This window comes from Strigops habroptila, chromosome 1, assembly GCF_004027225.2.
Source record: "Strigops habroptila isolate Jane chromosome 1, bStrHab1.2.pri, whole genome shotgun sequence".
Lineage (NCBI taxonomy): Eukaryota > Metazoa > Chordata > Aves > Psittaciformes > Psittacidae > Strigops > Strigops habroptila.
In genome coordinates, this window is record NC_044277.2 from 147,646,617 (window position 1) to 147,671,070 (window position 24,454).

At 40.9% G+C, this 24,454-nt stretch overlaps 1 protein-coding gene across 2 annotated transcripts in view; it reads left to right on the top strand.

Moving 5' to 3' along the window:
• Positions 1–111: 111 nt before the first annotated feature.
• TPK1 (thiamin pyrophosphokinase 1) overlaps positions 112–24,454 on the top strand; it is a 293,711-nt gene continuing 269,368 nt past the window's right edge. The window contains exon 1 of one of the 2 annotated variants that reach the window (XM_030476888.1): positions 112–370. In XM_030476888.1, the coding sequence (XP_030332748.1) occupies positions 328–370 (43 nt within the window). In that variant the 5' untranslated portion in view covers positions 112–327. The remainder of the gene's footprint in view (positions 371–24,454) is intronic. The other variant, XM_030476881.1, reaches the window with a different exon arrangement.

The following is a 24,454-nucleotide window of genomic DNA, read 5'->3' on the forward strand; positions in this document are numbered from 1 at the left end:
CACTGGCCCCAGCCGCCGCCGCCGCTCCGCCTTCCCCCCGCTGAATCCATCGCCGAGCAACGGATCGCGACGGCGATCGAGTCTCTCAGCTTGCCTTCCCCCTCCGCTTCCCACCCCCCCTCCCCTTCGGAAGCACCACCCCGTGTGGCTGCAGGTGCCCGGGGCAGCGCCGCCGCCTCCCGCCGGGAAGGGCAGTTCCTCAGGGAAGAAGGGACGGGAGCACCGCTAATCCCCGCCTCTCTCTCTGTGTGTGTGTCGGTGTCCCCCGTTCTCCCCCGTTCCCGCCGCGCTGGCTCAAGGCTGTCCCCCGCCGCGAGCTGGGCGGCCATGGAGCGCGCGGTGGCGCCGCTGGAGTGCCTCCTGCCCGCCGGTACGGTACCTCACACCGCCACCCGCCCGCCGTGAGGGGTCGGGGAGGGGGGGGAAGGAAGGGAAGGGCGGAGTGAGGCGGGGCGGCTCTAAGACTGCGCTGGGGTAACCCAGGAACGCCGCCGAGACGTCCTCCCCTGCCGCCTGTGCGAGCCGAGTTTGAAGCGCGGCGGTGTGAGCGGTGTAACGCTGTGCCTGCGCCGCCGCTGCCTCCCCGTGAGGGGCCGTCCTCCGGGCCCCAGTGTGCCCCGCGTCAGCCGGGTTGTGTTTCATATACCGGTTCATGACCGTTTAAATCCCCTTTGCTTCAGGTTTGTATTTAAAATGTTACCCCCTTTGGGTTTAATCGGTTCCAGTGAGCTCGCCGTGGTTTTCTTGGGCTGTCAGCATATCCTTTGGCAAGGAGCCCTCAGTGCTTGGCTTCCTCCGTCCTGCCCTGCCCGCAGAGGCTCCTGCCTGGGCACGCCTCCCTGCGTGCCTCCTCAGTTCTGCAAGGCAAAGCGGTGGGGCTTGTTTTGGGGTTTTTCGTGGGGTTTTCCCAAGTTGTTCTCGAATGGTCTGGTTTTGTGTGTTATTTTGGAGACCTGAGAGGCAACTGTTACTAATGTATAGCTTTAACCTTGTCGTAACCAAGCCAAGTGCAAGGTCCTACACCTGGGTCGGGGCAATCCCAGGCACAGCTACGGGTTTCGCAGAGAAGAGATTCAGAGCAGCCCTGGAGAGAAGGACTTGGGGGTGTTGGTTGATGAGAAGCTTAACATGAGCCGGCTTCAGTGTGCACTCGCAGCCCAGAAAGCCAACCGTATCCTGGGCTGCATCAAAAGGAGCCTGTTCAGCAGGTCAAAGGAAGTGATCCTGCCCCTCTGCTGTGCTCTTGTGAGACCTCACTTGGAGCACTGTGTACAGTTCTGGTGTCCTCAACATAAAAAGGACATGGAGCTGTTGGAGCAAGTCGAGAGGATGCCATGAGGACAATAAGGGGGCTGGAGCACCTCCTGTATGAAGACAGGCTGAGAAAGTTGGGGCTCTTCAGCCTGGAGAAGGGAAGCTGCGTGGAGACCCAGAGCAGCTTCCAGTGTCTGAAGGGGCCTATAAGGATGCTGGAGAGGGGCTCTTAATCAGGGACTGTAGTGATAGGATAAGGGGTGATGGGTTCAGACTTAAACAGGGGAAGTTTAGGTTAGATATAAGGAAGTTCTTTACTGTGAGGGTGGTGAGGCACAGGAACAGGCTGCCCAGAGAAGTGGTAAATGCTCCATCCCTGGCAGTGTTCAAGGCCAGGCTGGATGGAGTCTTGGATAACATGGCAGGGGGTTGAAACTAGATGATCTTAAGATCCTTTCCAGCCCTAACTATTCTATGATTCTGTGATCTCTGAAAAGGATAGAGCACCAGTAATAAGCCTAGACTCACCTGTTGCAAGATCCTGCACCTGGGACAGGGTGCACAATTACAGCACCCTGTACAGGGGTGCACCCTGTACACAATTACAGCACAATTACAGGCTGGCTGGAGACTGGATTGATTGAGAGCAGCCTTGGGGACGAGGACTTGGGGGTGTTGATTGAGGAGAAGCTCAGCATGAGCTGGTTTCAGTGTGCGTTTACAGCCCAGAAACCAACCCTGTGCTGGGCTGCATCAAAAGGAGTGTGAGCAGCAGGTTGAGGGAGGGGATTCTCCCCCTTTGCTCTGGGGACACCCCCCCCTGCAGCTCTGGGGCAGCAACACAAGAGGGACGTGGAGCTGTTGGAGAGAGTCCAGAGGAGGCCATGGAGATGCTGCGAGGGCTGGAGCAGCTCTGCTCTGGAGCCAGGCTGAGAGAGCTGGGCTGGTTCAGCCTGGAGAAGAGAAGGCTCCTGAAGGGGAGACCTTAGAGCAGCTCCAGTGCCTATATTAGGGGGCTGACAAGAAATCTGGAGAGGAACCTTTTTACAAGGGCATGTAGTGACAGAACAAGAGGGAATGGATTTAAACTGACAGAGGGGAGATTTATTTTAGACATTAGGCAGAAGCTCTTCCCTGTGAGGGTGCTGAGGCGCTGGCACAGGGTGCCCAGAGAAGCTGTGGCTGCCCCATCCCTGGCAGTGTTCAAGGCCAGGTTGGACACAGGGGCTTGGAGCAACCTGCTCTAGTGGAAGGTGTCCCTGCCTGTGGCAGGGGGTTGGATCTAGGTGAGCTGTAAGGTCCCTTCCAACCCAAACCATTTTATGATCTAAGTAGCTGGTATGCTATTTGGAATAGGTACTTCTTATTAACTATGTCGTTGCAGTATCTAATTCAGCAGGGCCTGATTTGCTATTAAATTATACCATTATAAACAGTAAATATTTCTATCTTTCTGTAATGTGACTTTAAAGCTGTGTAAAAAAATATTTTGGCATAGTAGTTGAATTCTAACTTGCACTGCTCTTTTCTGCTCTGTTCTGGCACTGCAACTTAAGCTGCCGTGGCGAGCTTGTATCTTGCTAGTTATTTATTCACTAGCAAGATCTGGAGGAAGGGAAGAGTTATAACAGTGTATGCTGTTAACAATTCAGTATGTTTTTACAGCTCGCAGTTTAAGAACATGTTTAAACTCTTTCCTGTATATTTTTTTTAATTGTGTTTTGCTCTAAGATTTTAAAATTTCTTCAGGATATGTTCAAAGCTAGTAACAGGTAAAGCTGTACTCGCATTATCCCTGCCAGTAATGTATATTTGATTCTGTATGTGTATTTTGAGATGCATCATTGCTTTGGGTAGGAAGAGGGAATGAGCGTGGAGGTGAGATTATCATAGGTGAACTTTGATTTATTGCAGCGTGATGTGCTCTTGTATGAAATGAGGAATAACTGCTTATTAAGTATATACTAAGGGGAGACAAAAGAAGTACCTTAAGAGTTTATCCCTGCGTAAGAGCTGGCATCACTATTTATATTCTAAGACAGTTGCTTTCGATAGGTATTTGTATGATGTTAGGACTACCGCATGTCCCCAGTTTCCACCACTTGTCTGTTTTGCTTCCCCCTCTGTCCCCTCTTAGGTTATGTCTGGTTGGATTTGGGTGTTTTTTCACAGTTTTCAGATGGCTCACAGCTTTCTCAGGCCACAGGCTTCAGCTGAGTGTCAGGAAGCCTGCTTCATCTGAAGAAACAGCTACTACAAGTTGACTTGGTTATACAGGATAGTGTGGCTATGAAATGCAAAGTGGTAGTGCATCAGGATCCTTGTTGTCATTACAGACATTCATTACCAGCATTTCCAATTGGTTTAGCCTGCTCAAAGTCTGCAAGGCTGAGCAGATTTATTTAGCAATTCCACAGTTTAAAATCTGGTATCCTAGTTGGGGAACTCAGAAATACGGTTTTCAAAATTGGGCGAGTGAAATGAGGCTCCCGAATTCTTCGTGAGGAATTATCAGCAGTTCCTTCATTTGTTTGCTTCAGTGGGATATGTATTTAAGTGTCCAAATAATACAAAGCTAATCTGCATAGAACATGATGCTCTTTAGAGGCTAGATGTGAAGTTTCAAAATAACCCCTTGTGAGGACATTGGAGTACTATGGGCCTTGTCCCCTTGCCTTCAGTAATAGGAATGTATATTAGCAATGTATGTTACGTTTCTGGATGCTTTCTAAAGCATCCCCACCAAATGTGCAAACACAGTGGCACCTTATGGTGAGGAGAATGGGAAAGGTTTGTCAGCTATGTTTGGAGGTTATTAGTTTGGGTTTTTGGGGGTTTGTTTTGGTTTTGGGGTTTTTTTTTTTTGAAGCTGTTCAGAAATGGTGCTGATATTTATACGGAAAAGAATAAAACACAGGTTTTGGAACCTAATATTAGGTACCTGAATTGTAATTTCAGGTCCATGTGCACTTTGGTAATTTTAGTCAGTGTAGTTAGGACGAGTTCTTATTTAGATTGTACATCTCACTATATTGCACCCAATTGAAGTCCAAGCAGTAGATATTTGAGAACTGCTGTGCTAACTAATGTACTCAGAGACTTTGAATGTTATTCAGTCAAACAGCTGGAGCCCAGTTGAAAATCACTGTGCTAAAGTCAGAACACTGTGCTGTGGGCTTCAGAACTGTGTTGATTTGCCTAATGTAGTTGAGAATGGATAACAAGGTAGAATTTGAAGTGGGATTGAGCTCTAAATTTGAGTCTTGCGTACTGAAACTAATGTATTTTTATTTTCTCATGAAATGAAGCTGTTAAAAAGGCTCACAGGGGTCCACCCTCAAGTCCTGTATGCTGCTGTGAAAGGGTCAGGCAGAAGTTTCACAGGGTGAAGCTGTGACACAGCTGTTGTAGAAGGCTTGTAATGATGTTGCATTACAGGCCTGTGAATCACGACAAGAGTAGCTTTGTTTCTTCTGGAGCATCCTTCTACAGGCTAGACATTAACCTCCTGCTGCTTATACCCTTTTCTTGCACTATCGTTGCCTCCTGCTGCTTGTCCCAAACTGTGCTGCAGGCACTTCTGCAGAGACACAAGTGTTTCTAATTTATTATTTTAATACTATGAACTTTAGGACCTGAGTGTACTATGCTTGTGATGCTTGTGTCTGATTAACAGCGTAAGTACTGTAGCATCCTCTAGTAAGGTTGCCCTGGAATACCACTTGAGCCTTTTAGAAGGGTAGAGTCCTGGTTTACTAAGCTGTGTTTTCTCACAGGGAATGTTTTACACTGTGTGCCACAACATGGCTTGGATTCTCACTCATCTCCAGATGTGTTTAATGATTCTTTGCCTTGCACAGTCCTTAAAGTGCAGCTCATGATATTGGTTTTATCAAGTGGAGTGATGCAGAAGGAGGATATCTTCCTCAGTTTATAATCCAGCAGCTCTCAATATGAGTGTCTTGTCTTGTTGAGGTGGAGGGACTGCAAAACAGCAGCACATCTGGTCCTTCTGCTCTCTCCTGTGCCTTGCAGAGAGTTTGTTGGAGCTGAGCTTCCTATGACTGACAGGGAGCCTGTGCTACCAGTGAGAGTTGGTTCTGCCAGTCCCCTATTCCTCTGTGCCCAAGTCCTGTGATGAAGTGCACTCCCGAACTGTGCTGCACCGAGAGCTAGTGATTAAGACTCGGTCTGCTGAGAAGAGGGTGTGTAGCTTCATCTCACTGAAGCAAGGTCATCTATATGTCATGTGAGACAATGCCACAACAAATAGGACAAAGGACTTCAGAATTATGTGGAAATATATAGCTGTTCCTTTGTGCAGAGGGACTATAAAATTCTGCATTGAATTTAAAGCAAAGAGAACAAGAGGAAGTAACAATATGTTGTGAATGCTCTTCCATCATTCTGCAAGCTTGATTGTCTCTTGTTTTACTATATGTCTTCTCCTGGCAGTGTTACTGACTGTAAACAAGTTACCTCGGAAAGGATTATATTGCCGTATTCCTTTCTAAATGCCCGGGGCTTGAAGTTCTTCCTTAATGTTCCCTTTCCTCTCACACGAAGGATTGAAAATTATTTGTAAAATGGTGACATGTTTGCCACTCACTGAATGACCTCCAGCCTGGTAAAAGTGCCAAAAACCACCTAAATGCCCCTTCACTAGAGCTCTGCGTGGGCTCTGTGATGCATTATCTTGTGGTCTAATACACAAAATTCTGTGGTAGAATCAGGACAGTCATAGGGTTAGAAAATTAACCTCGTGGCCTCTGAACATTAAAGGCATATGGAAGTGGGTGCAGTCCCAGACTAGTGGATAGCTCTGTAATTTTACAGGGTTTGTGCCATTGCCATTGTGTCAGACCAGTCAAGTTTTTGGGTGAATTGAATCGTTCAAAAGCTGCGAGTGAGTTCACCAAAGTTGAAAAATGTTAGCAGGGGTATCAGTCCTTTAAGACTGCTTCAGGAGTTCCTCAATGAAATTAGCAAGCACTTCCATATGGCTGTTATACTGTTTTTATCTTTTAAATTGAAATGCATTTTAAATGCCTTTTACATCAATGTGGCTGACCTGCTCCTGCTCTTCATTTCAAATAAGTAGTAACACCATTCATTTAGTCGAGTTAACTGGGATGCCTTAGCTTGTTTTTGAAGTAGCTGTAAGTACTCAGCCTTGGACCTTGCTGCTTGCTAATCTCTGTGCTAGGTCAACAATTGTTCTGTGAGCATTATTGTATAGATTACTTCCAGGTACACTTATGAATCAAGTATGACAGGTGGCAGTTAGCAGACATAATCATTGTTAACCTCACCCATTTCTGTTAGATCTTTGCTTTTACACACTGATAGCTTTTGAGGTTCTTTATGTTGCGGGGTGTTTTTTAATACTTTATGGAGATGTATTATTAGTAATGGTGCAGCAATTTGAGCTAATAGGAAATGAAAATACATTTACTTATTTTTGTGTGCACACACAGAGCCCCCTTTTGAAATAAGTTGACATTGAAGCCAGTTGCTGTTTGTTTGTGTGGATGATGGATTCTCGCCTTGTGCAGTCTGAGTGCACCGGTAGTTCCTTATGTTGCAGTCACTAATAGGGCATAGCTGACTCTCTGTTGGATGGGAATATAATGATGGAGGGGACTGAGGTGGTATTAATAAATGAACAAACACCCCCAAACCCAAAGGAAAAACCAAACAGGCTCACCAAAAAACCCATCAAGAGTATAAGAGCAATAATGATGTCACAGGAGCTTCTGAGACAAAAACTTCCATTCATTATTGCTTGCACAGATAGTAAAGTGCTCTTACAAATTCCTGTTGGAAGGTCTTGTTATTTTCTATCAGTTGAGGTTTTTAAGAGCAGCTTGCTTACACTGACTGCACAGAGTTCTGTGAGGAGTCACTTAGCAGGTTGAGCCATAAAGCTAGGAGGTACATTAGCTGGCCTCCTGTAGCCAATGTTTCTTTGGCTTGTTTGTTTTTTCCTCCTGTGACTTAACATCATATAGGGAGGTGGGAAAAACACCTTCTCGAGATACCAAAATGTTCATGTTGCTTGTATCCAATTAAATGTGTGCAGGACAGCTGGGAAATTTTAAACTTGTTAGTGCTTAAAGAGCAAAATACTAATCTTAAGAAGGTATAAGAAGTGAAGAAAAACAGTGGATTTTCAGATGCTTGGTTTGTTTTCTTTACTGCACTTCACTTACATGTCTCTGGCCATCTCTTAAGATATTTTAGCAGTTTCACAGCAGCTTTAACATGATGTTGTATCTCAAATCCGTGTATACCTATGTATGAAATCTAGTCTTACTTTCTGGAAGTGGAAAACTGAAGCCACTTTTATTTTTCTCCTGTTTGCAAAGCTCATTCAACTCTGATTTATGGAAAAATTGAATATGAAGCCAAGAAACGAGGCACTTCATTTACACAGGAGAAGACGTAATACATAGAGGTTTCAGATTTTTCAAAATCCAAAATAACAAATCTCAGGCATGCTTGTGGATTTGCTTTAGATTTGAACATTCTGAAACATTAATCAAAGCTTAATCTATGTGGAAAATAGCAGTATCAAGAGTAAAACCTAAAATAAAAGTCTTAAAAATGAAAAAAAAAAAAACCCCAAATAAACTAAAAATAACCCCAAGCAAACAAATCACCTGAAAACAAGTAAAAGGGCTTGCAGCTTGTCTTCATAAGTTAGTTCTCAGCAGCTTTTGCTTCTAGTGAGTTTTAGGTTTGGATGTAACCTAAGGGATTAGGTTCTTAAAGAACAGTGCTGTTAACTAGTGCTTTGTCCAGGGAAATTACTAGCTAGAAATATAACAGATTTATTTCTATGTGACACATTGACAATAATCTATGCTGGTCTCAATGCACTGTTGTTGAAAAATGTGGATAAAAGGAGAGGAGGGGGAACACACCCCAACCCACCCCAAAAACCCCAAACCTAAAAACAACCCACAAACAACTAATGCAACAACCCAGTAGTAGATCTTAACCCATGTAAAATATAGTAAATCAATAGGAGAGATCTCTGATGTATACACCTGCTTTTTGGTATATTAGAGAACATTTCCCATCTCTTCCACGAGGGGAATTTGCAGTGTGTCCAGCAAGATTAACTAATCTAATCTATTGCCAAATAATTTCAGGATTGAAAAGGACTGTCAGTTGTCTTTTCCAGCCAAGTGACTATACCTGATCACAGCAAAGGATAACCGGTTTGTAAGTTTTTGGCTCGCATCTTTATGTAATTTACAGCTGCGCTAGGTTACATGTAAGTAATTTATGGAAACAGGTTCTCTTTTCCATCCAACTCTGACCTTAAACACGAGGAATATGATTAACAGTGTTTGTGTAGTACTACCTTCGCATAATTAAAAAGAGAATTGAGAATTTAAAGGTGCTACAGGAACATTCAGTTAAATTTTACACAGACAGTACACACTGTACCTCTTGGATTGCTTTTAAATTAAAGCTCTTGCGGTACATCCAGTTGCAGTTGAAGCTGCTGGAAGGCTTTTCCTGTCATTTCCTAGCTTTGAATTTTATTTTGAATGGCAGTCGAATTTTCTCAGCACTGGTGCTGATTCTTTGTAGCTCATGTTGATGGATTGTCTGCCAGCCTTCCTTTCTGGCAGGACAGAAGCTGGAGGGATGCACGTGTTTATCAGGCCAATTGAAATAAATGGGAAGCCAGCTAGTGAATTCAGTAGGAGCAGAACCTGTCCCCTCACAATTAATTTATTTTGTAGTTGTGACTGCTGGTGTGGGTTCTGCTCTGTTTTAGTTCTTTTTTCTCCTCTTTTACTTTAGCTCCTCTTTTCCCATCTATTCTTTCTTCATAATTATCCAGTCAACGTTGTTCCTGGACAACACAGCAATAAGAGTGTCGTTCCGAAATACTTATGCGTATAGTTTTGACCAAATTGTTGAGTGGCTTTGGTGGTAAAAGCTGTCTGTGTGTCTGACACAAAGAAGCTAGTTTTGCAGCAAAAGGGAAATACATTGATGCTACAAAGTACTGGGGCCTCAAGATTTCATCATCTAGAAAAGCTCTGACATTTCTTACAGTGTCAGTAAGGGTGTCTGTGGACCTGTTTGGAGTCACAGCAAAGGCTGTCGGGAGAGGCAGAATGCTGCCTATTCTTTTTCTTCCCACAAAATAATTCACAATTACGTGTGCTATGAAGGCATATATGAAAGAGGAGGACTCTTCTGCTTCCATAGCAGAAGGGCGCTAGTACGCCAATGAAATCTCCTTGTACGTATGTGTGGGATTTATTTGCTTTTATGCTCAACAGCTGATCAGACTGTGGCAAGCAAAGTATTGAGGAGGAGCAACAGCAATGCTGGAAATAAAAAAATCCCTTATTTGAGAGTATGCTGCGCCTCCACAAGGCGGGTTTTCTGGCAGCGATGACATGGACAGAGTGTGTTGTAACACGGATGAGCTCTGCGCATCTCCTTTCACTGCAGCAGGCTGTTTTTCCTGCTGATGGAGTGTGAAGTTTGTGTGAAATTATCAGTCAGTGCCTGCCTTCCCCAGGGAGGACAGGGAGTGATGAGAGCTGGGTTGTGGCCTTGCAGTACCACTCGGTGGAGATGGCCATATGGTGTGGGAGAGGGGGTGCTTAGAAGGGGTGTCACGACAGATGTTTGATAGCATACTTGTTGCCAAAAGCTTTAGGTGTCAGCTAGTTCCAGTAAGGTAGTGTCAGAGCTGTCCTAGGGGTGCAGTTAAGGAGGAATGCTGTTTAGATAACACGTAATGTAATTTATTATTTGCACTGGTATTGCAGTAGCTATGTTATCTCAGGCAGACAAAGGCATAACAAGACCCAGAGGCTGGACATTGGAGCCAAACAAATTCATACTGGAATTAGGTACAGGGTTTTTAACATGTGAAAGAATAACCAGCCATTTGAACACTGTACCTAGAGAAAGGTGGATTCTTCATCAGTGTAAATCAGTTGCAAGTCATACTTAACTTGAAACAAGAATGAATTTCAGGCTATCCTTTATACAAAAGGCTAAATTAGATTGTCACTGCAATCAGTTCTGGCCTCTGAATCTATAAATCTGAAACATCTAGCCTATCACGAGACACTTCTTTTCCTTACTATTTAAGTAGACAGGACAGATTGTGGGAAAAGAAAGGGACTGCTATATCCTGGGGTGCTGCAGTATGGAGTGTCAAGTGAATGGTCTCGTGTCGCAAAGGAAGTCAAGTCTTTGAGAATGGGAAGCAGATTTCAGAGCTCTTGCAATGTTGTTCAGAGAACTCTACTTCCTCTGTATGTTTTGAGTTTGTTGTATGCTTCTAAAACAAACCAAACCAAACCAAAAATCCCTGTAGTACTTGGTTATGGCTCCTAGGCAGCAAGAAGAACTTACTGCAGTAAGACTATACTACACCGTGTGCTGAATTTACTGCTGGTTACTATGCGCTATCAAAAGCTTTAAAATTATTTCCATGGATTCTGTCCGTATTTATCAATAAATATTATAATTGTGAATCCCACAAGGAGGAAGAAAAGGCTTGAATTTAGACAGCACAGTGAATAGTTATGCTGAACTTATACAACATTATATCCAACTATTCTGTTTCTCACCCAGATTTATATTTGCTGAATACATTTGCTGAAATAAATAGCCAGTTTCCTTTGAGAACAGAGTTGGAACTGAATAAATGTAAGGCATCAGAGTACTAACACAGGGACTGAAGTCTGAAATAATGCAGTTGTACAGCCCAAATAATGTAAATTAGAACAGCAGAGAGGAAATGTAAATTTAGGAATGCAGAGGAAGAGCTAGTGATGTTTTGTGAGAGTTTATAAACTTACAGTTTCGTAGTCTGATCCTTTGTTGTTTAATCTTCTCTTCTCCCGATGGGAAATACATATTGAAAATACACATCTTGTAATAAAATCAGTAGGTAAAAAGAATTTTGTTACTTTTCTCGAGTGGAGAAGCCTATCAAAAGAGGAGCATTTAGGAAGAAAAGCCTGCTGTTCTATTCAGTGGAAGAACCTTTGCAGCTGACAGTCTGTCTGCACAGAAGAATTGTCCCATTCATAGCTTCCCCAAGAGCATACATAACAGATCTTGGAAATACGCACTGGTTCTGTTGCAGCTGGATAAGAAATGAATTTCAACTGCAGCAGAGAAGGCTCAAATCAGTTATTAGTGGGGACAAAAGTATAGGTAGCAGAAGGAAGCACTGGAAATACATTTTTTGAGAAGATGTGCCTGTCACTGGGAGCCTTTCCTTTGTCAAGGATAGATGAAGAGGAATTATGTAGAGAGCTGATTCTACTTAGGGGCAGAGGAAAGGACTAGATATACAAAACCTAGATGTACAGAAGCATGGGAGATTGAGATGTGCATTTAAGAATCATGTATGTAGAGGCAGTGAAGGACAGGCCATTTCTGCAGACTTACTCAGGTAATTATGCCAGATTCAGTTGGGCTATTCAGACAAGCTGGACTTAGTCTTGTGGTTTGAAGTTTAAATTCTGTAAATTACTGATGCTTTCTTTTACAGTAATGATATTTATCCAAACATGATTTTTGGCAGATTCACAGATGACATTGGAAGTACACAAGTACGAGAAAAGGGGTGTGAGGAATGAAGCTCTGAAATAAGGAGTGGAATAACCTCTGAAATAAGCTCTGAAATAAGGAGTGAAAACTGTGTGTAGCAATTGCTGTGAATTTGCCAGACAGAGAAATCTGTCTCTGTGATTTGATTTCATCAGTTTCCATACTGCTGCTGGTTGTCATTTGATTTTCTAGAGGTTTCGGAGAGATTACCTTGAAAAAAATGTGGACACTTACAAGTCCTTTTATTCTGTTAGTTTTTACAGGTGATCTTTTGTATTGATAAGTGTCTCCCAGAGGCTGTGTCAGGAGTTTCTAGAATCTACTTTCTCTTGATGTCCAAAAGGGAATTTAGGTTTTCAAGAAGAAAGCTTCTTTTCAGAAAATAGCTCCTATCTCTCCCCAACTCGGAGTATGTGTTTCTGAGAATAAAAATCAGTAAGAGAATGCATCTACAAAGAGTTTCTCTATTGTTTAATCTATATTAGACTGACAGAATTAATTCATTGCATTGTTGTGCATGTCGCTATGGTGACAAAGCCTGTTGCCAGTGTAATTTATACAGTCATTATTATCTTCAGTGAGAAAGTATGCCTCAAATTACATGGTACCTGGTGATCTGAGGTACATCAGTTACGGAATCCGTGTGCAACGTGTTCATGTGCTGCATTGGCAGATGGCTGAGGTGAATATCCACTCTCCCTTCAGCTTTAAAAATCGGGATCAGCAGCAGCATTGTCAAACAAATTGTGGAAACAAATTGAATTCTTGCTATATAACTGTGGGTATGTTTTAAGTTAGTTGGGGGGGGTGGAGGGGGTGTTAGTTGTTTTATTAGTATAAAGTTTGAGCTACTGGCCTAGAAGACTGTAGCACTTAGGAAAAGGGTATGGCACTGAGATGTTTTCCTTGATATCTTGCATCAAGAAGCAGCTGTGCTTGTATTATTTTGATGGTCCTAGGTATGCATGTCCAATTCCAGTGCTTGGTAGTTAATAACTGCTTCATAGAAATAAAATACATCATGATGGTAAGGGAGCAGAAGAGGAGGCTGGGGAAGAGTATTTTCTGGACTGCTATATAATAAATTGCTGAATAGTCTGGAGCAGCAAAAAATGTAGGTGATTTCCCTAGGGAAGGAAATAGGGAGTTTGAATCTAGTAGTTATTCTGCTCCCACTCACAGTAGACTGGGACTGTAGAGGGTACAGAAAGTGATGTCATAAAACAGAGGAAAGAAATGGAGAAAGATGCAGGAATAAGTACAAGTTGTCTCTAAATGATATGCTGGCTTGAATTTACTTGGTGGATGCCAAAAGCCATTCTTTTTTATTTAGGGAAGACAACAACCTGCCCAAGAGGACAAAGACAACATTTTGTTCTTTAGGGGCATAAAACTAGATTTCCTAATTATTCCTGACATTTTGTCGTTCATGCTGTGAGCTTCCTTAGAGAATAGAAGTAAACAACCAGTCTCCTGTGAGAGAGGAAACATGAACTGAATGAGTTTAAGGGCTGAGATGTGCTAGCATTAGCTCCAAACCCTAAAATGATGTTGGAGTTCCAGAATAAGACAGTGGAGGACAGCGTGAGATACCATGGTACTTCGCAGAGGCAGAGTAAGCATCTCTAAGTATGACACAGAAAAGTCTAAATTAGGAGTGCATTTATGTGCAGCTTTATACTAATGAAGTTTAGGTTGAAGTAGAAGGCTGAACTAGGCATGTATTATTCCTGTATTATTTTAGCACCCTGGAGTCATCACAGGGACGTCTGTGGCAGAGGAGGTAGATGACAAAATGCTGTTCAAGCCTGATCGCTTTGAAGTCTCTTCTTGCACAGAGATGGCTGAACCAAGCACTTTGCTGGAGTCCTACTCAACACGGAGATGCCCAGAGCCTGTGCAGATGTATAGCTTACAAGACTGGCAGCCAAAAAACCCGGCAGCTAAAAAGCTGCTTTTATGAGAAAAGCAAAGAAAGGAGACCCCGTTTGGGTTAGGGATTCAACCACCTCCCTTGTGATACAGTGCTAAATGTGATGTGTCTTTTCAAGTGACCTTTATCTTAACTTTAATCTTTCTTAGCCTCTTTGGGGAAGTTGTATTATCTGAATGTCTTCCATCTGTGAAAATTTACTTTTCCATCCTTTAGCACCTTTTACTCTTTTCAGATATTAATGTTATTACATTAATAATAGTGTTATGAACGGGACTGGCTTTTGGGGCCTTTAAAACTTTACAATACTAGAACAGTACTTGTACATTTGTGTGATTAAAAATTCTGTCAATCACACATAAAAATGGGATTGAAGAGGCTGAGAGTAGCAAAACCAGTTTTCCTGTATTGAAAGCTACGAGTTTTACATAGTAAATATTTTTCTTGTGAAAGGTTTGGGTGCTGGGAGAAGATGCGTGAGCAGCACCTGTAGCATCTTTTGAAGGTTGAGATTCCCAGTCCTTTCAGAATGAGGCAGTCTAGGTGGAAATAATTGGCAAACAACCTTGAAGGTTTCTGTGCCTATTTGAGTGTGAATGGATGTATGTCAGACCTAATTAGGTCTACTGAGGAAAACATAAATGTCAATCGCTTTTTACCAAATGCATCCAGCTACTTGTGAGATTGTGAATGGGGTCCAGTGAGCATACAGCATGCTTAATGTCACCTTTCTAGCTTATGTCTTTTAGTTCTGTCCCCTGTGATGTATGGCATTTGATTTTTTGTTCTTGAAAACAAAGTCAGAGAGATGGAAACTAGGTATTGCCACTCCAGTGCTTGCTTAGCTAATGTGTCCAGAAGAGCAGATGTAACTTCACTAATTCAGAACATTTAATGAAAATGCTGGTTATTTTACCTTCCAGTATATCACAGGGTTTAATCAGATCATGGAGCTCTACTCATTTTCACTTGTTGGAAACTTGATGACCCCTCCAGTGCTTTTTCTAATCTGTTTTTTGTTGTATAGCTATGACTGTATCAAATCCTATTGGAAGCATGAAATGCACATCTGTTTTCAACCGTGATTATCTGTAAACGGATCTTTCCTGCGTTGTTACTTTAGGGTATGCCTGTCGTGCGCACTGATATCTTCCTTCTTGGTAAGTGATGTACTGCTGGCTTTGCAGGGCCATCATGAACTGTCTGTCTTTCAAATCTTTTCTCTGTGGGTGGCTGCTTTAGAAATATTTGTAAAATTCCAGCCGTGTGCTCTTGTAGTTTGTTAGAAAAGGGTAAGTTTCCCCAGGGATCCTTTAAGAGCATGCTAGGACTAAAAGGGTATTGTCTATAAGTAGCATCACTGAGTCAGTAGAGGCTCCGATTGTGCTGGAGAGGAAAGAATGTACTTTGCTTTTAAATTTGTTTGGGGAATTTGGAGACAAGTGGCAGTTTAATATTGTTCACATGAGGAAGTTTATTTAAAGCACAAGCTGCACTGTGCAAGTAAACTGTTACAAATCCATTTATGGACTCTGTTTTGTGATGTGAAGGCAGCTTACTCAGTTCAACTTAAACGCGTTCCTAAGAAAAAGAACTTAAATAAACTAAAGTAAGCCTAGTGGGAGTTGAAACAAGAGTGTCCATGCAGGTTTTTTTTGTCAAATATAATTAAGTTGGTTGAAAATCATACCTTGCAGATATCTATGCAGCATTTTCTTGGAGACAGTGTCCCCTACTGGGAGTGGAGGGGTGAAAGGCAAGACTTTCAGCTCCCTTTGCTAGTATTCATAACATTGAAATCGGTGGAAAAATCATATCCACTCTCATTTTGGCCCTGATTTGAATAGTGGAGTGAAATTTTGGAAACTTCACATCTATGGCTTGAAAGTAGCAGACTTATGCTTTGAGAAACTGACTTCCTTCTTTCAGGGTCTGTCTTTGAAGAGATCAAGAGATCCCTTGAAATATGTTTTGTGCCTTGCAATGCTTAGAAAAGTACATGTGTTTCAACAAAGATGTGGTCAGTGCATGTAGCACCGGATGGTCCTGGAGCTTCGTCCATAAATTGTGCTTCTGCTTTTAGAGTTTAGTATAAGTTGGGTTAATTTTAGCCTCATTTTCTTGCAAAGTGATCAGGGTTGGTTGGTTGTTGGTTTTTTTTTTTACATTGACAGTGAGTTAATCAAGATGACTATTTGAAATTTAACAACTTCTGCAGTCTTTTAATTCTTAGAAGCAAAAGAGTGTAGATTCTCCTGTTCTATTGCAGTAAAGCAGATGTGGTCCTTAAAGGGGTTTCTTTGCAAGTGCTTCTTCCAGAGTATTTGCTAGAGCTACTCAAGCTGTTCATTGGTTATTATGTTTGCTGGGTTTTAAATGTATGTATTTACAATTAAGTGTCATGGGATATATGCTTAAAAACATTATCTGTTATAACATTATTATCTTTACAGTTGCTGGTTGGTTGTTAGTATTGGAGTCACCTTAACTTCTGTCTTTGGAAATGGTGTCTGCAATGCTGTGCTGCAGACAGCCCCAGAAGGAGCAGGAAGAGGGGACTGTTACCTCATGGCAGTGCTCCTGGTACAGAGCAGTGTGCTAATATAACAATACTCCTTTGAGGACCTCTTACTGTGTCTTTGTGTATTACTGCTCTGTATTGGGTAGGCATTTCCAACAGGCTCAGAATTCTGCACCTACTGGTTAGCATCCTGTCAGTGGTAGTGGAATTGTGGCGATTTGTTTGGGATTCTGATCAGCAAGGTGATTGTCACCCTTCTGAGGCCTTCTGACTTCTGAAGTCCTATGCAGATCTGGTCATTGTAACATACAGAATAAGTGTATAGCCTGGCTAACCAGAGTTCCAAAGCTGATTACTGAAAATCCATGTTCCTTTTCTCTTGAGCACTCTGTTCAGCAATTCATTATTAAGCAATTATATTTTATACAACATTACAGGTTTGCTTGACGTTATGCAGACAATGCCTCAACTTGTTCAAAGGCGAAATTAGTAAGGGATGTTCCTAAATAATGGGAGAGTGTATAATTATTGCCTTGCATTGCATGTTCTGCAATTAGGGAACTTTGCTTTTAGGATGTCCTGTTCTGTTCTTTTTTTTCTTTCTCCTCGTTTCTGGAAATTTTCCTGACTTTCCACATTGTCTCGTTATATCTTTGTGAGCACAATGAACACTCACTCGTCTAAGAATGGTTTGATGGCTTATTAAAAACAAAATTAAAACTTCTATTTGCATTGAAATATGTCCTGAAAGATGAAGCCTTCAAGCTAGTTGAAATTAATGTGTAGACTGGGTCTTACTCAAAACCATTCACATACTATTTTAAGACAACAGCTAAGATGTTTGTAATATAAACTGAGAAAAGAGAGAAGGCACCAAGTAAAGGTGAGATGGCTGCGGTCAGCACTGTGAGTAGTAAATAATAGCATGCAAACTGCTTAACTGCCAATCTGTGTTTTAGGTATTGTGACACCAGGTAAATATGAAGAGATTTAAAATACAATATATAGCGAGTTTGAAGTTTTCACAAATGTGGGTTGGTTTAACAGAAAGTATTGAAAATTCATATAGCTCCCACAGAGCTTTTAGGCTGAAATTGCTGCAGGACATCTGTGAAGAAAACATTATGAAGAAGTCAATACTGACATAGGGGAGCCAGCAGCAGAGGGTAAGGACAGCATCATCTGATAGTCTAGTAATGGGTGGGCTTGTTCAGAAACAGTAGGAGGAGGAGGTAATCGGAGGATCTTCAGAGTTTGGAAGAGGAGAAATGAGAAAGAAATAACTTGGAAAGCAAAAATAAAAAATAGGGACAGAGCCATGAAAGCTGCTGCGTGACTGCATGCCAAGAACATGTTGGCGTTGTTAACCAGAGTCTTGAGACCATTCAGTACCCTGGTTCTCTTGCAAAAGCCCTGCTGAACCAAGCGGCCTGAAATGTATGTGTGCAGTCCCAGCCGGTGATGGCATTGAGTAGGAAAGACTGGTTATAGTGTAAAATGCCTTGGTGAGTATAAATCCCCGGTTGTTTCATTAGGTTACATGAATTAGACTAGTGGTGTAAGCAGAATTGGATCTGGCACCTGTCATGCTTCTATAGTGTCAGAAAAGTATTTTCTGCAGCAATACAAGCTCATAGCTTGTACTGTTGTACAGCCTACTGTTTTTCCAGCACTCACTCTATGCAGTTACATTCTTGCTTTTTAGTTGTGTATCTAGTGCCCATAAAATCTCCTTTTATTCTTAAAAAAAGCAGACCAGTCCATGCCTGAAGGAGGATGGATCTTTAAGTTTTAGCATGTGCAAATCCCCCCCCCCCAAACGATAAACTACAGTCCATTCAGGTTCTCTATAGATGCTACGTGTTTGCACACGTTGGTTTGGATTTTGAGTCTGTGAACTCTGGCTTTCTGTCTTGTTTGATTTTGTTTTCATATTCGTATCTTTAATTTTCATTTCACTTTTAATTAGCTTCATTATATTTGATGGCAAAATGTTTGCTTTATCTTCAGTGTCAATAGTCTAATTGTTTCTCTTGCCTTAAGTAATATCTTGTTGACTTTATAAAGCATCTTTCCCACATCATCTACGGAATTAATTTCCTCTGCACGTAGCTGTGTTGTCTGCAGCATCTTTCCCAAACTTTCTCTATTAGCATTTTTATTGTTGTATCGGATTTTTGCAGTAAGAATTAAGCTGTGAAGACAGTTGATAAAAATTAGTATTATTAGTTGGTGATCTTTTCAGACATCACTAAAAATCTATGTATTCCCCATTGTAAAACAGCTTAGGAGTTTAGAGCTTTGGGTCTTTCTAAAAAGACAAAAAACCCAAAACCCCAAAGAGCAAACCAAAGGAGGCAACGACCACGCAATAACTGAGTGCTGTTTTCTAAATCCAAATTAAAATTGTCAATAACTTTTCATGTGCTAACAACAGATGTGGTTGGTGGTTTTAAAGAGAAGTGGTGCGTGTAGTGCTTGTTTCCAGTAGTGTTTTATTGCCATTTCGATGTTGGTTACATTCATCAGAAAGAATTAGGCCTCGTAGACAGCAAACAGATGCTGCAAGCAGGTAAGTTTTAGCTCTTGGAATACTCTTCAGTATTCCCTTCCCTTTCATTGTAATTATGTAGAGAAATATAATGAAGTAATCATGATAGACTATGACATCACCCTTGGCTGTCTTTCTTTTTATAGCTTATCTTTAATGGGTATGCTGTTTTGTTCTTAGTGTGTGCAAGCTGTATCTTAGATCGTGGCATACTGCTTGGTTTTCAGCTTCCAGTCATTTATTTTGGCAGTATGCCACCAAGGTCATCTGTGATACTGGAAGACTGGAGGCCCTGTCACCTGGTAGATCCAGAACAACAGGTTGTCTGGATCCATGGAGTTCTAGATCAGCTCTTTCCCCACCCCTAAGAAAGGGCTGCTGTACTCACTGTCGTTTTCAGAAGAGTCAATGAGATGAGCACCTGTAATCACAGACACTTTGTGCCTTTACTGCAGGTCTGGGGTTGAGAGAAGATTCTGTCCTGAAAAATTATGCTGCTTTTTGAAAGACATCTTTGACCTAAATTAGGACAAGAAGTTGAATTCTCGGAGAAGTCTCTAAATCTTGGCTAGGATCAACCAAAGCCTTTTCATTTACATTATCTTAAAGTGTTTTATTTCAGATATGGCTGTTGAAGTTCATGCTTTAATAGTGAAAATTCTCGCCCAGTGAAATACTTCACTTGCAGAATGCTGAGCTGAGACAGTTTAACAGCTTCAGAGAATTTGGAAACAAACATGCTTATTAAGCCTCATCTTTCCTGTGACCAATTTGTTTTATTAATGAGTATTTATTTTGAGACAAAAGATGTTTTCTCAAAAGTTTCCCAGTTTTCTCTATCTGCTGCATGTTTTTTCTTCTGTGGAGTGCGGAGCCTGGAGCTACATGATTAAATATATGTATTTCTTATAGAGATATTTTCATTCCAATGTGCTTTAAATTTAATGTCTGCTTGTATTTCTTTGGAAGACAACAAAAAACCTGACAGTTAAGGAAAAACTACTCCTAAAAATAATACAACCCTTATACAAAGTCCAAGACAGCGGTAGTTTATACCCAGACTTCAAAAAAGACAATGTAAGGTAATTCAGGTATCTTTTTCTATTCATGTTCATATGCCTGCTGAACCATCCTGGCATACAGAAGGTTATTGTGCATTGTAAAAACATTATGGTGAATTATAAGATGGAAGTAAATTCTTTCAAAGTCAGCATAATTAAGACTTCTATGTTTTTAACTAAGCAAGCTGTGTCTAGTGACAGATTCTCACCTGATATGCCTTGGTATTTCCTCATCAAGGCCAGGTTGGGCAGAGCCTTGGGGGACATGGTCTAGTGGAAGGTGTCCCTGCCCATGGCAAGGGGTTGGAACTAGACGATCTTAAGGTCCATTCCAACCCAAACCAGCCTGGGATTCTATGCTGTTGTTGTGCCCATTCATGTTAGCACTAGGTGTGTCTTTCCTAGCTTCTTTTAAGTCTTTTCATCAGTTGTTAAGATATTTCAAATATGGGTACTGCAGCATTAATGTAATTGAGAGTTTGACTTTAGGTTGTTGAACTCAGAGTTTTGTTTGCTACTGGGTTAGATGAAAGCTGAATCAGATGAAATTTACTGTAGACAGGAAACGTAGAGTCAATTTTGTACAACTGGAGTTAAGAAAAAGTATGGAAATGGGTAATAAGGACCGTGAGTAGTATGGAGCGTTTCCATGCAAAGAGACTAAATAGACCAGAACTTCAGCTTGGAAAAGAGGTGACTGGGAGAAAATACAGTAGAAACTTGCAAAATCATAATTATTACCAAAAAAAAAGGCAACTGGGAACAATTTATTTTTATATTGTGTTTTGGGTTTGGTTTTTTTTTTCCATTGCCAGAGCTGAGGCTGTGAAATGAAACTGTTGCATAGAAGGTTTGGAGCAAAAGAAGTAATTTTTGTGCAGACAGCAATTAAATTGTACCAGCTTACAGCCACAGATATGGGGGAAATGAAAAGTATTAAGAGTTTCAGAGGGATTAGAGAAATTGATGGAAAAATAAATAGCAGCTGCTATTAAAACCTGGATGCAGCTTCTGGTTCAGTTACTAAACACTGGGTGCTGAATGATACAATAAGGGAAGCGTGTTTCATGCATGCCCAGTTTCTGTACTCTCCTCAAAGCCTTTAATGCTTGTTATTGTGTCAGAACAATGGAGTAGACAGAACTTTATTTCTTTACTTATTTTCAGTACCTAGTGCTTACTTTCTAAAGAACTAAAGGTAAAGGCTGCTGTTAACTGGAGAAATCACTGTTCCGGAGTAAGACTTGACCCTGCCCTCCCAGTCACCTTCTGAGAGTTTGTCTCTGCTGGAGGTCACCCTGTCCTGGGTAAAGGGGTGGCAAAGTGGGCACTCCTGTTTTGGTGAGCAGGGGGCAGGTTAGTTCAGAATGCCCCACAGATACTAATGTTTTATCACACTGATTTAGCAGCAATTGTCTGAGTGATATGATAGTCAATTCATTGAACTTAAATGAGGGGGACAAGTGCTATGATCAAGACAAATGCATCCACATTACATGTTCATTATTTTTTCGAAATCAGAAGATAAATTCTGGACCTTTGGAAATCACTGTCAAAACTCATCAAGGTAAAGGACAGCAGGTTTTACAGCACTGATTTAGTTAAATGGGTACAAATCTATATGCAGAAAAACTTTACATTGTGAAAGCAGAATTGGAGAAAATAGTCTTATCCAGAGTTAAATCTTCTGCTACTTCATCCTGCGTAAAGGTTCCTAGTTAGGGTACTCATAATTAGTATGAGGTAACATAATAAAGTATTCGGTGCATGGTTTTTCAGTGGGTTTGGCTGTCATTCTCAATGAACGTGTTAGGGATATGATCCTTCTGATGCCAGTAAAATCCAATCAGAATAATTTTCAGCGCAGTGAATCACATTATTTTCCTCTCTTACCAGAACTGAATCATCAGTAAATAAAGAGTATGTGACATCTTAAAGGACATTTGCCTAGTACAGTGTTTCATATGGACCTCATTTTGCACATAAACAGTTCCTTATAGCACTAAAGCACATCTTATAGCAAGCTAAAGTGTAGAAGAGCTTTTTGTCTTGGATGCTTTGTGAAGTGATTGAGCTCCTTGTATGGAAAACTCTATGTAAATGTAGTACAATTATATTGATGATGATTATGGTAAAAGCACTGAAGAAAATGATGCAGGAAAAGTGATTGGATCCTTCTCTCCCTTACAAAAAACCCCAAACAAAACCCAGTGTCTGGGTTATGACAGAATAGTTCTAATGAAAGCTGTGTAAAAATAAAGCAAATCTGGCTCGTAGTGCAGATATTTAACTTTCAGGATTTCAGTATATTTGCAGAGTACCTCCTTTATTACCTGAGCTCAGGAAAAAATGTATCAAAAAGGCTAGCTGCAACACAGAGTGTTCTAGTCTTATTAAAAACCCCTGTAATTAGTTATAGACACAGTAAAAAATAACAAGCTTATTTTGAGCCAGAGAGCATGACAGTTTGTAATACAAATTTCTCATTAGAAGAGTGATAAAAACTTGTTTTATAACCACTCTCCCAGTAAAAAGCAAGTAAATATACTTGTAACTATGTGTCCACACTATGTACTGACTATGGAAAAAGCCCTGTTGAGTGCAGATCTCAAGAGGATTAATGACAGAGCAATGTGTCCTTTTTGGTTTAATTATTTTTCAGAACTTACTGAAATGACAGCTAAGGAAGAGGTCACCTGGACTGTGGAATGCAATGTAGGGCCTTAAGGAAGAAAGAAAACTGACTTTGGTTTTGTGTCCCTGTAGAAGGGCTGTCACTATACGGCTAGTAAATGGTTGTTCTTTTGTTCTGAAGTTTAGAAAATCTCCTGACCTTGTCTTGAAAAGCAGATGGGTTATTGAAGTTTCACACCTCACAGAGCCCAGGCTGCAGCACCGGAACACAGATTGTTGTTGTACTGTTTGCTTTGGATTCAGATTTCCTCCTGGTAGTTGTCAGGATAGTGAATATATTCCCAAATGGGAGGAAAAGGAGTTGATAAGCTGTTTTATATTATCTGGTATTAGATTATATACTTTTATAACTAGACAAGGGTCGAACAGTTTTGTATTTTGCGAATGCAGTGTCTTTTGGAATCAAAAATGCTACCAATGAATGTTTTAATTAACGTGTTTATCAGGATATGTTGTGAGTGCAACTCTTACCTTCTAGTTTATCAAGTCATTGTAAAGGTAACAAGAATGAAGAAGATTGTCTCATCTAATTGATGACCACTTTTATTTTACACAACGTAATCCTTTTCCTACATTTAACTGGCTCTGGTTTTTGTGTAAGTTGGTTTTTTGTCCTTTACTGTCTCTTATTTGGTTGATATTACAAAATATCATTGTTCTAATATCTAGGAACTGTCTTCTAATATCCCTTTTTATGAGCAGCTTAGACATATTCATTCATGTGTGAGCGTTTTCCTTTCAATCCTGTTTTCCTGCATGGAATCTTCTGTAGGAGGTTCTGTATCTTTTACACAAAATTTTCTTGTTCTCTGTGTGCTGAACGCAACATTGGATTGCATTTATTGTTTATACAGCTTTGTTGACCTTGTGTTACTTGTGGTAATCTCGTGACCAGTTGGCATACTAATGTAGTTACTATGATTTGGCAGTTCAGGAGCTCCCAGCTTAGAGCATCTTTTTGTTGGTTAGACCCCAAACGCATTTCTCATGCTTCTGGTAATACTGAATTTCATCCTATTTCTGTTACTTCATGCCTCAAAGCCATGCATTAAATTCCATGAGGTATCCATCTCTTTCTTTGTGTTGATGATGCCTTCTAACTTTGTCTTATGCCACAGTGATTAAAGCATTAAGGTTAGTCCTAGCACTGATCCCTCAGGATCCATGCTAGGAACCTTTTCTTCAACTGGATACATTTCCTTTTGAAACAAATTAGTATAATTTGCCCATTAGCCATTTTCTTGCCCTATTTAGCCCTCTTTTACTGATCTGTAGTTCAAGTGATAAGATCCTGTGCAGCTTCATGATGATTCCTTTGCAGTTCCAGATTTATGGCATATCCCTTCTCCTGAAAATCAGTAAAGAAACAAATAAAAACCAGCCCATAACATTTAATCTGACAGGATTTTCCTTCAGTGAATTCATGTTCTCCAAAATATACTTGAGTTCTTTACTTCATAATGCTGTGTAGCTGCAGACATCATTGGTAGATGCTTTTAAGTCTCCTTTCCAGTAATGTGCTATTAGCTGTGCAGCTGAACAAGTCCTCGCAGCAGGATTTCCAGCCAGACAAATGTAATATTTTTCTTAATATGGAAATCAGGATTGACTCAATAGAAATCCGTGAAGTCACCCTGTTGTAAATTCTGTGCAAACAGAAAAGATTTAAGTTCAGCATTGTCTTGTTCACGCAAAATTCAAGTTGAGTAATTCAATATTCCAGAATTGCTATAAAGTGCAGTTGTCAGTAATAATGCGCTGTACTTCTTTAGAGTTCTTCCTACTAGGATACTGGAATTTTTGTCAACAAAAATGTGTTAAATTTCATT